At 44.9% G+C, this 16,649-nt stretch overlaps 1 protein-coding gene across 19 annotated transcripts in view; it reads right to left on the reverse strand.

Moving 5' to 3' along the window:
- Positions 1-16,649, reverse strand: part of LOC115138227 (collagen alpha-1(XXV) chain) — a 176,684-nt gene that overhangs the window by 125,614 nt on the left and 34,421 nt on the right. For all 19 annotated transcript variants that reach the window (XM_065025573.1, XM_065025585.1, XM_065025586.1 and 16 more), the window contains one exon: positions 16,486-16,521. In XM_065025573.1, the coding sequence (XP_064881645.1) occupies positions 16,486-16,521 (36 nt within the window). The remainder of the gene's footprint in view (positions 1-16,485; positions 16,522-16,649) is intronic.

Genomic DNA, 16,649 nt, shown 5'->3' on the forward strand with positions numbered 1-16,649 from the left:
CTGCTCTGATTCTCTGTACCTTAGCACACATGCACTTACTCACTCCCAAACACATATTCATGCTAAACACACACATCACAACTACTTGCTACCAGACTCTTATTATACTGCTCAGTTTATACACTGCCCCATCCCACAATACAATTGTAAATATTGCACTATAAAATGTGCCTTCAGTGTATTATACTTATACTGAAATGTTTATTCCATTCTGGTGAGCCATTTACTTTATGTTCGTATTATTATTTCTTATTGTCGAAAGAACCTGCAAGTAAGCATTTAGTTGGACGATGTACACCATGCACATCCCATACATACAACCATTTATTCATCAAAACCCAAGACCTTTTGCGATCATTGTGATGCCATTTCCGGGGGTGAAAGTATCTGTTGGCAGTGGAGTGTATTCATGGATGCCAAGGGAAGACAGGCTTTCCCCAAAAAATGACCAAGATATTTTTTTTACATACAAAATTATTCATCTTTTGTCTCTCTGTGTTTAATTAATTTCCTTCAATATATGTGTAGCCCATCTATGCTGTCTGGTGAAAAAGAGTATGACATTGTTGCTGCCCGTAGCATTGAATGCAAGGAAAGCCAGCAAGCATTGGGCCTCCCTTGATAAAAACAGTCCATAATATAAATGTTTTGAGATCTGACTCTTTTTTTATTTTAAATGAGCTAAGTGTGCTCAGCTGTGAATGCTCCTGGTGCACCAAAAAAAGTGTTAAGGGAAGCCAGTTTGGATTTGGTTTCACACCAATCACATTAGAAGCCAAACATCATTGACAGAACTTGAATTGTTGCATCTCGTTGTGTCGTTGTCCTCCGGTGGTTAGCTAGCTAAAATTATACCTTTCCTAAATTAGTAATAGATGGCGATAGGGACTTGTGGTTTTACCTAATTCTCTGTACTGGCCAATGATTATAACAGCGATTCTGATCCAACCATAAATTAATACATTGTGCCTCTGACCCTGAGAGGATGGAAGTTCAACCTGTTGCTAGATGTAGTAACCTTAATCTAATGTTAACTAGCTGGCCTGGCATATTGTTGCCCAAGAAAGGAAGTTAGGCTAGCGAGCAAGCATTTTCTCCACGTAGCCTTGGACAACAAACTAAAAGCAAGCATGACAGAGTCATAGACCATTTAGGCAACATGAAAGAGGATGGCAATTGGCACTTCTCTACAAGTATGCTGAGTCAACATGTTTTTTACACACACACACACACACACACACACAAATCAGTACCATGGACAGCCACATCATCTTTAGCTTAGGTTGATTGGACCAGTATTTTTTTTGTATCTTTTAGGTGCGGAAGTGATTAGATGTTGAAATGGTGCTGGAATAGTGGAGGGCAGTGCTTGTTTTCTTTGCAACTTGCGGTAACTCTTCGTGGTTCTACGTCAATAGTTGTTTAGTAGTCTGAAATGTTCGGAAACATTAACTTGCTTGAACATGCTGTAGGTCATGTAACTGTTTGTTATATTCAATACGTTTTGTGGACTTCACCGGATAGATGTTGCTCTCCGGTTTTGTGATAAAACAAAGGTGTGGTTAAATATATTCTGCCATACCTCCCACTGCTATGATGATGACACCCAGATCTACCTCAGCACCAAATCCCACCTCTGACCCACATTGAATTCTGACCCCTCTGCAATAAAAACATGGATGCAACAAAACTTCCTCAAACTCAACAGTGATAAAATGGAACCATTCCTCATAGGTACCAAATTCCCCCCTCACCAAAGCTGGCAACCTCACCCTCACCATTGATGACACCACCGTCTCACCCTCCCTTCATGCATGCAACCTTTGGGTCATACTCGATTCCACCCTCTCCTTTGACCACCACATAAAACAGACAGTCAAATCCTCCTTCTTCCACCTCCGCAACATTGCCAAAGTCAGGTCCTCCCTCTCCCGTCCTGAAACCCTCATACATGCATTCATCTCCTCCCGTCTCGACTACTACAACTCACTACTCTCCGGCATCAACTCAAGTTCTCTTCATAAGCTCCAAATAGTTCAAAACTCTGTAGCCTGACTCTTCACCCACAATAAGTCCTAGCAGCACCCCCCCCCCCATCCTCTGAACTCCACACTCTCCCTGTCTCCCAACACATTAATTACAAGATCCTCCTTCTGACCTACAAAGCCCTTCACCACCTTGCCCCCTTACCTCTCAGACCTTCTTCTCCCCTACCAACCCACACGTGCACTACGTTACACCACAGCAGGCCACCTTGTCATCCCCAGGTCGAAGCTCCAGCGCTTCAGCGATAGGGCCTTCTCCAGGGTTGCTTCTAGGCTCTGGAACTCCCTCCCTCCAGCCATCCGTTACTCTGATGGCCTACCCATAAGCCTCCCCCCTCCACACACACACACACACACACACTCTTGGTAATGTAGTGTATGTTGACACCTGCTCGTCAAATATCTCATTCCAAAATCATGGGCATTAATATGGAGTTTTTACCTCCCCCTCACTCTTCTGGAAACATTGCTATGGGGACTTGTTTCCATTCAGCCACAAGAGTATTAGTGAGGTCGGGCACTGATGTTGGGCGATTAAGCCTGACTCGCAGTCGACCAGTCATGTTCTTCCACACCGATCTCGACAAGCCATTTCTGTACGGACCTCACTTTGCACAGGGGCATTGTCATGCTGAAACAGGAAAGGGACTTCCCCAAACTGTTGCCACAAAGTTGGAAACACAGAATCGTCTAGAAAGTCAGAGTATGCTGTAGTGTTAATATTTCCCTTCACTTGAACTAAGGGGCCTAGCCCGACCCATGAAAAACAGCCCCAGACCATCATTCCTCCTCCACCAAACTTTACATTTGGCACTAGGCATTGGGGCAAGTAGCGTTCTCCTGGCGTCCGCCAAACTCATCCGTCACACTGCCAGATGGTGAAACGTGATTCATCACTCCAGAGAACCCATTTCCACTGCTCCAGAGTCCAATGGTGGCGAGCTTCACACCACTCCATCTGACGCTTGGCATTGTGCATGTTGATCTTGGGCTTGTGTGCGGCTGCTTGGCCATGGAAACCCATTTCATGAAGCTCCTGACGAACACTTATTGTGCTGACGTTGCTACCAAAGGCTGTTTGGAACTCGGTAGTGAGTGTTGCACGCTTCACACTTCAGCACTTGCCGATCCCGTTCTGTGAGCTTCTGAGCCGTTGTTGCTCCTAGACGTTTCCACTTCACAATACCAACACTTACAGTTGAATGACTTGTTGGAAAGATACCATCCTATGACGGTGCCAAGTTGAAAGTCACTGAGCTCTTCAGTAAGGCCATTCTACTGCCAATGTTTGTCTATGGAGATTGCATGGCTGTGTGCTCAATTTTATACACCTGTCAGCAACGGGTGTGGCTGAAATAGTTGAAACCACTCATTTGAAGGGGCGTCCACATATTTTGTATATACAGTATAATGTACATACAAGCAAAGAAATGCACTACAAAGACACACCTCTCTTCGCCATACGGAGCAGCACCTAACCCAAACCCAAACCCTTACCTAACCGGTTCGTATCCTAACCCCAATCCCGCCCCTTACCCTAAACCGGGTTCGTATCCAAATGCCAACCCTACTCTCACCACACACTGATACATCACGCTCTTCCCCTTCTTTGAGTCCACCCCTCTCTTTATTCATGTTTTTGTTTAGTCTGATGTGTTGACTACTGTTTTGTTTTTCTTTTCATTTCTACAATTGTAAAGCAACTTTGGGTTCTTGAAAAGCGCTATATTAATCCCATTTATTATTATTATTGTTATTATGGGGTGGCAGGCGGTTAGAGCATTGCGCCAGTAACAGAAAGGTTGCTAGATCGAATCCCCGAGCTGACACGATAAAGATCTGTTGTTCTGCCCCTGAACAAGGTAGTTAACCCACTATTTCTAGGCTGTCATTGGAAATAAGAATTTGTTCTTAACTGACTTGCCTAGTTAAATAAAATAACATTTTTATTGTTACCGCTGTGATTTACCATTGCGTTATTTTTTTTAAAATAGAGCCCACAGTGATTTCAACTTACATATTTGACACAGTACATGATTACATTGTGCATGTTCATTTATGCAGTCATTATTATTCAACAAGTCCTCACCTGGGAATTGAACTCAATATTTTGGTTCACGACATTCCGATATTCCTGCAACACCACAATGTCTGTGTCAATGACTTCTTCATTGCAACACTTTGCACTTCAAAGTAAATCTCAGTTCTACTAAACTATTTTATTTATCATAGTGATTCAGGAGTAACATCAACAGATTAGTAAGCCCCACCAACATTAGACAACTATACAGAAAACCCTCAAATAAGTAAATCAAATAAATAATGAGAGAATAGTCAGATTATTTTATAACTGAAATAGCTGTGCCGATGGCATGCCTTTTGCAAAGCGCAGAGATGTATTATAGGGAAAACGTGTAGGGGCCTTCAGGGAAATCTACAGGCTTTGTGGGGTAGCAGGAAGATCATAACTTCCAAATCCAGAGATTGTGAGTTCAAATCACGGGTGGGGTCATATTGAAAAGGCAATACTATGAAAGTGATCATGTCGATTGTGTCATTTATGTTTATGTTGTCATCTATTTACAGATTTTCGAAATAATTATAGCTGAACATCGTCCTACTTACCTTAAAAGCCCCATTTCATTCAAAACTTGTTTTTCAACCACTCCACAAATGTCTTGTTAACAAACTATAGTTTTGGCAAGTTGGTTAGGACATCTACTTTTTGCATGACACAAGTAATTGTTCCAACAATTGTTTACAGACAGACCTTACCGTGAAATGCTTACTTACAAGCCCTTAACCAACAATGCAGTTCAGAAACAGAGTTAAGAAAACATTTACAAAATAACATTTATTTTTATTTTTTATAATTACATAACAATAATGAGGAAATTGACGCACTTCCGGGTTGGAGCGAGCGGTCGCATCTGCACTCGGTCCGCAGGTAGTATTACATTTCATTACATTTCATTATAGTACAACGGTTTGATTTGTCTAATCTTAGCAATTTCTTCTTAGCTAGCTACACAGCCGTCTTTGTATCATAGATAATTGCGTAATTATCGTATTTCGTCGTCCTAACGCAGTCTACACTGCCCTGCAGCTAGCCAGCTAGCTAACGTCCACCGTTAGCTAGTCCACCGTCTACCGATTAGCAGCACAACTATTACACTCAACTGAACGACTTGATTAGTGTAGTGTTAGCTAGCTACATAGTTGTCTTTGCTGTCTTCGTACCCAAGATAATTGTGTAGTTTAGAGTGTGTAGTTTTATGTCGTCCTTAACATAGGAGACTCTGCTAGCTAGCCAACAGCTAGCCAACGTCTACCGAACAGAACTTCTGCACTCAACAATCCGGTCGCATTTCGCTTCGCTCCACAGGTAGTATCACATTTTTCATTTCATTTCATTACAGTACAACGGCTTGATTTGTTTGATCGTAGCTAGCTACATAGCTAGCTACATAGCCGTCTTTGTATCAAAGATAATTGTGTAGTCTAGAGCGATTTCCTAGGTTAGCTAGCCAGCTATTGTCGTTCTTTCAACGCAACGTAACGTAATCAACACTGCTAGCTAGCCAGCTAGCCCCGAATAGCAGCACAGTAGAAACTATTACACTCAACGGAACGACTTGATTAGTGTAGTGTCAACAACGCAGCCAATGCCAACTAGCCTACTTAGTCAACAACGCAGCCTCTGCCAGCTAGCCTACTTCAGCAGTACTGTATCATTTTAATCATTTTAGTCAATAAGATTCTTGCTACGTAAGCTTAACTCTCTGAACACTCGTGACGTGTAGTCCACTTGTCATTCCAATCTCCTTTGCATTAGCGTAGCCTCTTGTGTAGCCTGTCAACTATGTGTCTGTCTATCCCTGTTCTCTCCTCTCTGCACAGACCATACAAACGCTCCACACCGCGTGGCCGCGGCCACCCTAATCTGGTGGTCCCAGCGCGCACGACCCACGTGGAGTTCCAGGTCTCCGGTAGCCTCTGGAACTGCCGATCTGCGGCCAACAAGGCAGAGTTCATCTCCGCCTATGTCTCCCTCCAGTCCCTCGACTTCTTGGCACTGACGGAAACATGGATCACCACAGACAACACTGCTACTCCTACTGCTCTCTCTTCGTCTGCCCACGTGTTCTCGCACACCCCGAGAGCTTCTGGTCAGCGGGGTGGTGGCACCGGGATCCTTATCTCTCCCAAGTGGTCATTCTCTCTTTCTCCCCTTACCCATCTGTCTATCGCCTCCTTTGAATTCCATGCTGTCACAGTTACCAGCCCTTTCAAGCTTAACATCCTTATCATTTATCGCCCTCCAGGTTCCCTCGGAGAGTTCATCAATGAGCTTGATGCCTTGATAAGCTCCTTTCCTGAGGACGGCTCACCTCTCACAGTTCTGGGCGACTTTAACCTCCCCACGCCTACCTTTGACTCATTCCTCTCTGCCTCCTTCTTTCCACTCCTCTCCTCTTTTGACCTCACCCTCTCACCTTCCCCCTACTCACAAGGCAGGAAATACGCTCGACCTCATCTTTACTAGATGATGTTCTTCCACTAACCTCGTTGCAACTCCCCTCCAAGTCTCCGACCACTACCTTGTATCCTTTTCCCTCTCGCTCTCATCCAACACTTCCCACACTGCCCCTACTCGGATGGTATCGCGCCGTCCCAACCTTCGCTCTCTCTCCCCCGCTACTCTCTCCTCTTCCATCCTATCATCTCTTCCCTCTGCTCAAACCTTCTCCAACCTATCTCCTGATTCTGCCTCCTCAACCCTCCTCTCCTCCCTTTCTGCATCCTTTGACTCTCTATGTCCCCTATCCTCCAGGCCGGCTCGGTCCTCCCCTCCCGCTCCGTGGCTCGACGACTCATTGCGAGCTCACAGAACAGGGCTCCGGGCAGCCGAGCGGAAATGGAGGAAAACTCGCCTCCCTGCGGACCTGACATCCTTTCACTCCCTCCTCTCTACATTTTCCTCTTCTCTCTCTGCTGCTAAAGCCACTTTCTACCACTCTAAATTCCAAGCATCTGCCTCTAACCCTAGGAAGCTCTTTGCAACCTTCTCCTCCCTCCTGAATCCTCCTCCCCCTCCCCCCCTCCTCCCTCTCTGCAGATGACTTCGTCAACCATTTTGAAAAGAAGGTCGACGACATCCGATCCTCGTTTGCTAAGTCAAACGACACCGCTGGTTCTGCTCACACTGCCCTACCCTGTGCTCTGACCTCTTTCTCCCTCTCTCTCCAGATGAAATCTCGCGTCTTGTGACGGCCGGCCGCCCTACAACCTGCCCGCTTGACCCTATCCCCTCCTCTCTTCTCCAGACCATTTCCGGAGACCTCCTCCCTTACCTCACCTCGCTCATCAACTCATCCCTGACCGCTGGCTACGTCCCTTCCGTCTTCAAGAGAGCGAGAGTTGCACCCCTTCTGAAAAAACCTACACTCGATCCCTCCGATGTCAACAACTACAGACCAGTATCCCTTCTTTCTTTTCTCTCCAAAACTCTTGAACGTGCCGTCCTTGGCCAGCTCTCCCGCTATCTCTCTCAGAATGACCTTCTTGATCCAAATCAGTCAGGTTTCAAGACTAGTCATTCAACTGAGACTGCTCTTCTCTGTATCACGGAGGCGCTCCGCACTGCTAAAGCTAACTCTCTCTCCTCTGCTCTCATCCTTCTAGACCTATCGGCTGCCTTCGATACTGTGAACCATCAGATCCTCCTCTCCACCCTCTCCGAGTTGGGCATCTCCGGCGCGGCCCACGCTTGGATTGCGTCCTACCTGACAGGTCGCTCCTACCAGGTGGCGTGGCGAGAATCCGTCTCCACACCACGTGCTCTCACCACTGGTGTCCCCAGGGCTCTGTTCTAGGCCCTCTCCTATTCTCGCTATACACCAAGTCACTTGGCTCTGTCATAGCCTCACATGGTCTCTCCTATCATTGCTATGCAGACGACACACAATTAATCTTCTCCTTTCCCCTTCTGATGACCAGGTGGCGAATCGCATCTCTGCATGTCTGGCAGACATATCCGTGTGGATGACGGATCACCACCTCAAGCTGAACCTCGGCAAGACGGAGCTGCTCTTCCTCCCGGGAAGGACTGCCCGTTCCATGATCTCGCCATCACGGTTGACAACTCCATTGTGTCCTCCTCCCAGAGCGCTAAGAACCTTGGCGTGATCCTGGACAACACCCTGTCGTTCTCAACTAACATCAAGGCGGTGGCCCGTTCCTGTAGGTTCATGCTCTACAACATCCGCAGAGTACGACCCTGCCTCACACAGGAAGCGGCGCAGGTCCTAAACCAGGCACTTGTCATCTCCCGTCTGGATTACTGCAACTCGCTGTTGGCTGGGCTCCCTGCCTGTGCCATTAAACCCCTACAACTCATCCAGAACGCCGCAGCCCGTCTGGTGTTCAACCTTCCCAAGTTCTCTCACGTCACCCCGCTCCTCCGCTCCCTCCACTGGCTTCCAGTTGAAGCTCGCATCCGCTACAAGACCATGGTGCTTGCCTACGGAGCTGTGAGGGGAACGGCACCTCAGTACCTCCAGGCTCTGATCAGGCCCTACACCCAAACAAGGGCACTGCGTTCATCCACCTCTGGCCTGCTCGCCTCCCTACCACTGAGGAAGTACAGTTCCCGCTCAGCCCAGTCAAAACTGTTCGCTGCTCTGGCCCCCCAATGGTGGAACAAACTCCCTCACGACGCCAGGACAGCGGAGTCAATCACCACCTTCCGGAGACACCTGAAACCCCACCTCTTTAAGGAATACCTAGGATAGGATAAAGTAATCCCTCTCACCCCCCCTCCCCCTGAAAAGATTTAGATGCACTACTGTTCCACTGGAGGTCATAAGGTGAATGCACCAATTTGTAAGTCGCTCTGGATAAGAGCGTCTGCTAAATGACTTAAATGTTAAATGAAATATACGGTAGTCAATGTGCAGGGGTACAGGTTGGTCATGGTAATTTGTAAAGACACTACGCATAGACAATAAACAGCAAATAGCACCAGTATGAAAACATAACAGGGGGGGGGGGTCAATGTAAATAGTCTGGGTGGCCATTAGTTGTGACACTTATTGTTTGCCAAAAATTATTGCACAGTTGGTTCCCTGGAAGCTGTGATTTGCCTCATTGTACTGTCCTCCAAATTGGGATGTAGCCAGGAGGCTCTTCAGATCAATCCCCAGTCATTTTTCCAAGAATGGTTTACAGACAGATTATTTCACTTATAAATCCCTGGAGGACACAGGTACAGTAAAAAGAGTCCTATGTCGACATAACCAGAAAGGCCGCTCAGCAAGGAAGAAGCCACTGCTCCAAAACCGCCATAAAAAAGCCAGACTACGGTTTGCAACTGCATATGGGGACAAAGACTGTACTTTTTGGAGAAATGTCTTCTGGTTTGATGAAACAAAAATAGAACTGTTTGGCCATAATGACCATCATTAAGTTTGGAGGAAAAAGGGGGAGGCTTGCAAGCTGAAGAACACCATCCCAACTGTGAAGCACGGGGGTGGAAGCATCATGTTGTGGGGGTGCTTTGCTGCAGGAGGGACTGGTGCACTTCACGAAATAGATGGCATCATGAGGCAGGACAATTATCGCAAATGGGTCTTCCAAATGGACAATGACCACAAGCATACTTCCAAAGTTGTGGCATAAGGACAACAAAGTCAAGGTATTGGAGTGGTCATCACAAAGCCCTGACCTCAATCCCATATAACATTTGTGGCAGAACTGAAAAAGCGTGTGCGAGCAAGGAGGCCAACAAACCTGAATCAATTACACCAGCTATGTCAGGAGGAATGGGCCAAAATTCACCCAACTTATTGTGTGAAGCTTGTGGAAGACCTCCTGAAACGTTTGACCCAAGTTAAACAATTTAAAGCCAATGCTACCAAATACTAATTAAGTGTATGTAAACTTCTGACCCACTGGAAATGTGATGAAAGAAATAAAAGCTGAAATAAATCATTCTCTCTACTATTATTCTGACGTTTCACTGAAACTACTACCAATTGGATACCATGAAATTGGGGAGAAAATAAGGTGTAAAAAAATAAAATAAAAAAAATTACCAGAAAAATGTCCATTGTGATTATGTGAGTTTGCTTCCATCTACAAATACACAATCTACAATGACTGGGTCATGCATTAAATTCATGACTAGGAAATGACTGACTCCATTGCCAGTGAACTGTCTTTATTCCCACACTCTAGAGTAGAACCTATGCCAACTGTAGAAGAAGTTGAAAAGCTTCGTCAGAGTACAGCCCTGGGAAACTGTGGCCAGGATTAAATCAAAGGCGCATTGTCGACAAGTCCACAGCACTTGACTTGTAAAGACAATTAACACTTGAGTTGACATCCGTAGCCTTTACCGTGAAAGCTATCTGCAAACATCAGGGAAATTGCATTTAAAAAGGCATTTTCTTGGCAGTGCACTGCTTCAGCTCAATGCCAAAGAGCTAATGTGCTTATTCAGCAAATCACCAGATATATTTTTTAAAGGAAAAAGCTACAGTATTTTACCAAATATCCCGCGTAAGAGGCATAGGATAACTCTTTTGCTATTTACCGATTAAAGGAAACTTAATATCAAGGCTACCAAATTTTTTAAAGTATATCTTCATTTGGTTAAACCAAGATGGCATAGCAGTTCAGACGTCTTTTGTCCTCGTCTTGTCGTGTCCTGTTTATATTTATATATATATATATATATTTACAACTTTTTTCACATACATTTTATTTTATTTTCCATCAACTCATCTTCAAAACACTCTCCTGCAACCCGCCTCACCAATTTATATTTATAAAAAAGTATTATTTACCTCAAATCTGTAATCCTCCAAGAAGCTAGCCAGAAACTAGCCAGAAGCTAGCCAGGAGCTAGCCAGGAGCTAGCCCAGAAGCTAATCCAGAAGCTAGTTAGCTTCTTTACTGGCAAATCGTTAGTATTCAGCTAACCACGGTTTGTGGTCATCAGCTATCCTTTAGCTCGAAAATCTATCGCCAGTTTTGTACGGCGCAGCGCGGCTCGGAACGGAACATACCGGACCAATTTTTCTCTCCATGTCCCTGGATTTCAACTGCTCTCTGGACATTCATACCCGGATCTCACAGCTAGCTAGCTGCTATCCGTGTGACTATCGGCTTTCGTCGATTCCGGAGCAAACATCAATTATTCCGGAGCTAGCCAGCTCCGTCCAATCACTCCTGAGTTCCATCAATCACTCCTAGGCTGCAGTCACCTATCCGGACCCCTTTTACTGCCTACGCAGAGCCCCCACCGGGCCTTCACAACTGGACTGCCGACGTTATCTACCCGAAGGAGATCCGGCTGGCTCCTCCGTCGCGACGTTACCTGAACGCCCATCTGCGGCCTGCTAACCATTAGCTGTCTTACCGGCTGCAATCTGAATAGACAATCGGACAATTTATTTATTTTTATTATTATGTTTTCTTCTTGGGCCTCTATAACTATATCTATTGTTTTTGTTTTTGTTGTTGTTGTGTGATTTGGATTAATCCCTTCTACCACACGGAACCCCACTAATCTACTGACGGAATGCAAGAGGTGGCTAACAACAGACCTCCATCCTATGCTAGCTTGCTACCGATGGCCTGGCTAGCTGTCTAAATCGCCGTGACCCCCAACCAACCTTGCCACTCACTGGACCCTTTTGATCAATCGACTAAGCATGCCTCTCCTTAATGTCAATATGTCTTGTCCATTGCTGTTCTGGTTAGTGTTTATTGGCTTATTTCATTGTAGAGCCTCTAGTCCTGCTCACTATACCTTATCCAACCTATTAGTTCCACCACCCACACATGCAATGACATCTCCTGGTTTCAATGATGTTTCTAGAGACAATATCTCTCTCTTCATCACTCAATACCTAGGTTTACCTCCACTGTATTCACATCCTACCATACCTTTGTCTGTACATTAAACCTTGATGCTATTTTATCGCCCCCAGAAACCTCCTTTTACTCTCTGTTCCAGACGTTCTAGACGACCAATTCTTATTGCTTTTAGCCGCACCCTTATTCTACTCCTCCTATGTTCCTCTGGCGATGTAGAGGTGAATCCAGGCCCTGCAGTGCCTAGCTCCACTCCTATTCCCAAGGCACTCTCTTTTGACGACTTCTGTAACCGTAATAGCCTTGGTTTCATGCATGTTAACATTAGAAGCCTCCTCCCTAAGTTTGTTCTATTCACTGCTTTAGCACACTCTGCCAACCCGGATGTTCTAGCTGTGTCTGAATCCTGGCTTAGGAAGACCACCAAAAATTCAGAAATTTTAATTCCAAACTACAACATTTTCAGACAAGACAGAACTGCCAAAGGGGGCGGTGTTGCAATCTACTGCAAAGATAGCCTGCAGAGTTCTGTCCTACTATCCAGGTCTGTACCCAAACAATTTGAACTTCTACTTTTAAAAATCCACCTCTAAAAACAAGTCTCTCACCGTTGCCGCCTGCTATAGACCACCCTCTGCCTCCAGCTGTGCTCTGGACACCATATGTGAACTGATTGCCCCCCATCTATCTTCAGAGCTCGTGCTGCTAGGCGACCTAAACTGGAACATGCTTAACACCCCAGCCATCCTACAATCTAAACTTGATGCCCTCAATCTCACACAAATGATCAATGAACCTACCAGGTACCACCCCAAAGCCTTAAACACGGGCACCCTCATAGATATCATCCTAACCAACTTCCTCTCTAAATACACCTCTGCTGTCTTCAACCAAGATCTCAGCGATCACTGCCTCATTGCCTGCATCCGTAATGGGTCAGCGGTCAAACGACCTCCACTCATCACTGTAAAACGCTCCCTGAAACACTTCAGCGAGCAGGCCTTTCTAATCGACCTGGCCGGGGTATCCTGGAAGGATATTGATCTCATCCCGTCAGTAGAGGATGCCTGGATATTTAAAAAAAATGCCTTCCTAACCATCTTAAATAAACATGCCCCATTTAAGAAATTTAGAACCAGGAACAGATATAGCCCTTGGTTCTCCCCAGACCTGACTGCCCTTAACCAACACAAAAACATCATATGGCGTTCTGCATTAGCATCGAACAGCCCCCGTGATATGCAGCTGTTCAGGGAAGCTAGAAACCATTATACACAGGCAGTTAGAAAAGCCAAGGCTAGCTTTTTCAAGCAGAAATTTGCTTCCTGCAACACTAACTCAAAAAAGTTCTGGGACACTGTAAAGTCCATGGAGAATAAGAACATCTCCTCCCAGCTGCCCACTGCACTGAAGATAGGAAACACTGTCACCACTGATAAATCCACCATAATTGAGAATTTCAATAAGCATTTTTCTACGGCTGGCCATGCTTTCCACCTGGCTACTCCTACCCCGGTCAACAGCACTGCACCCCCAACAGCAACTCGCCCAAGCCTTACCCATTTCTCCTTCTCCCAAATCCATTCAGCTGATGTTCTGAAAGAGCTGCAAAATCTGGACCCCTACAAATCAGCCGGGCTAGACAATCTGGACCCTTTCTTTCTAAAATTATCTGCCGAAATGGTTGCCACCCCTATTACTAGCCTGTTCAACCTCTCTTTCGTGTCGTCTGAGATTCCCAAAGATTGGAAAGCAGCTGCGGTCATCCCCCTCTTCAAAGGGGGGGACACTCTTGACCCAAACTGCTACAGACCTATATCTATCCTACCATGCCTTTCTAAGGTCTTCGAAAGCCAAGTCAACAAACAGATTACCAACCATTTCGAATCTCACCATACCTTCTCTGCTATGCAATCTGGTTTCAGAGCTGGTCATGGGTGCACCTCAGCCACGCTCAAGGTCCTAAACGATATCTTAACCGCCATCGATAAGAAACATTACTGTGCAGCCGTATTCATTGATCTGGCCAAGGCTTTCGACTCTGTCAATCACCACATCCTCATCGGCAGACTCGGCAGCCTTGGTTTCTCAAATGATTGCCTCGCCTGGTTCACCAACTACTTCTCTGATAGAGTTCAGTGTGTCAAATCGGAGGGTCTGCTGTCCGGACCTCTGGCAGTCTCTATGGGGGTGCCACAGGGTTCAATTCTTGGACCGACTCTCTTCTCTGTATACATCAATGAGGTCGCTCTTGCTGCTGGTGAGTCTCTGATCCACCTCTACGCAGACAACACCATTCTGTATACTTCCGGCCCTTCTTTGGACACTGTGTTAACAACCCTCCAGGCTAGCTTCAATGCCATACAACTCTCCTTCCGTGGCCTCCAATTGCTCTTAAATACAAGTAAAACTAAATGCATGCTCTTCAACCGATCGCTACCTGCACCTACCCGCCTGTCCAACATCACTACTCTGGACGGCTCTGACTTAGAATATGTGGACAACTACAAATACTTAGGTGTCTGGTTAGACTGTAAACTCTCCTTCCAGACCCATATCAAACATCTCCAATCCAAAGTTAAATCTAGAATTGGCTTCCTATTTCGCAACAAAGCATCCTTCACTCATGCTGCCAAACATACCCTTGTAAAACTGACCATCCTACCAATCCTCGACTTTGGCGATGTCATTTACAAAATAGCCTCCAATACCCTACTCAACAAATTGGATGCAGTCTATCACAGTGCAATCCGTTTTGTCACCAAAGCCCCATATACTACCCACCATTGCGACCTGTACGCTCTCGTTGGCTGGCCCTCGCTTCATACTCGTCGCCAAACCCACTGGCTCCATGTCATCTACAAGACCCTGCTAGGTAAAGTCCCCCCTATCTCAGCTCGCTGGTCACCATAGCATCTCCCACCTGTAGCACACGCTCCAGCAGGTATATCTCTCTAGTCACCCCCAAAACCAATTATTTCTTTGGCCGCCTCTCCTTCCAGTTCTCTGCTACCAATGACTGGAACGAACTACAAAAATCGCTGAAAATGGAAACACTTATCTCCCTCACTAGCTTTAAGCACCAACTGTCAGAGCAGCTCACAAATTACTGCACCTGTACATAGCCCACATATAAATTAGCCCAAACAACTACCTCTTTCCCTACTGTATTTAATTTGTTTATTTTGCTCCTTTGCACCCCATTATTTTTATTTCTACTTTGCACATTCTTCCACTGCAAATCTACCATTCCAGTGTTTTACTTGCTATATTGTATTTACTTTGCCACCATGGCCTTTTTTTTGCCTTTACTTCCCTTATCTCACCTCATTTGCTCACATCATATATAGACTTGTTTATACTGTATTATTGACTGTATGTTTGTTTTACTCCATGTGTAACTCTGTGTCGTTGTATGTGTCGAACTGCTTTGCTTTATCTTGGCCAGGTCGTAATTGTAAATGAGAACTTGTTCTCAACTTGCTTACCTGGTTAAAGAAAGGTGAAAAGACAGCAAAAGGGTGGGTTAAATAGTACATTTGTACCCATATTCTATTTCTCTATTTATTTCTCCATTCCTTCCTCTCTCTCTCTCTTTCTCTTTCAATCTTTTTCTCCATTGCACCATCCCATCCCACCCTATCTTTTTCTCCTTCAAATGCCTGACCCTTTCTTTCCACTGCAACAAAAAGCTAGTGATGATGGAATCAGAGAGAACATCACTGGAGAGAACTCTGTTTCTCTGGCACCTCATGAACTTGTGAACATTCCAATCACACAGTGTGCTTGTTTGTCCCATTTTCTGTCCTCACTTCTTTGTCATCAGACGATACAGGCTGGGTTGACTTATTCTATGCATTTTTATGAGGGACCTTTCATTAAATAGCTAAATTATTAAAAACAGTATGTGATTGCTGTTCATTTGAACAGTTTGCCTCTATAATGACTTTCTTGTGTGAAAATATATACATATATTTTAACAGGGTTTCATAAAAATGCTGTAGCCATTCACCATGGATCAACAAAATCAGTTATTTAAATTATGGTAAAAATGTAATGCAAGTATGGATGTTCTAAATAAGATGCAGCTTCCTTAAGTGGTTGCATCTGTGCTTAGACCAAAAAAAATTGTGAGCGAGAAAAGTCTATTAATAAAATAGGCTTCAAATATGCCACAGTGCTGGGCCTATGAATCTAACTGGCAAACCATTTTAGCACAGTAACGTAAAGAGGCATAATTTTCCCAAGGGGCAACATGTCGTCTTGGTACAATTTCCTGAAGAAATCAACACAGCTACTCCGTCAACTAGATCCTCAACATGGCAATATTTTATATTATTATTTTGGAAACAGAAACTTAAATATAACCTCAACATCATTATTTAACAATTAGTCACAAAAACGCTGTGGCAATAGGAATAATTTTAGCATCTCCGGGTCCATTTCACAGAATCAGTTCAATGTAGGCTAAACTCTAAATAAGCACAACACAAGGTATTGAGGTATTGGGTAAACAGCATTGGAAGAAGTGGATGTCATAACATAATGACCTACTTACCATTAGTCCTAGCTCTCCTGGGGTCCCAGGATCTCCCTGTACAAATATAAAATGCCCAATTAGTAAAGCACAGATAAATGGGGAGATTTGTTCTACTTCAATGACTTGAAATTACAGTTGGTGATAAATAATTGGATTGGATTTGGAACATTAAATTATTTATA

The sequence above is a fragment of the Oncorhynchus nerka genome, linkage group LG12 (assembly GCF_034236695.1).
Source record: "Oncorhynchus nerka isolate Pitt River linkage group LG12, Oner_Uvic_2.0, whole genome shotgun sequence".
NCBI lineage: Eukaryota > Metazoa > Chordata > Actinopteri > Salmoniformes > Salmonidae > Oncorhynchus > Oncorhynchus nerka.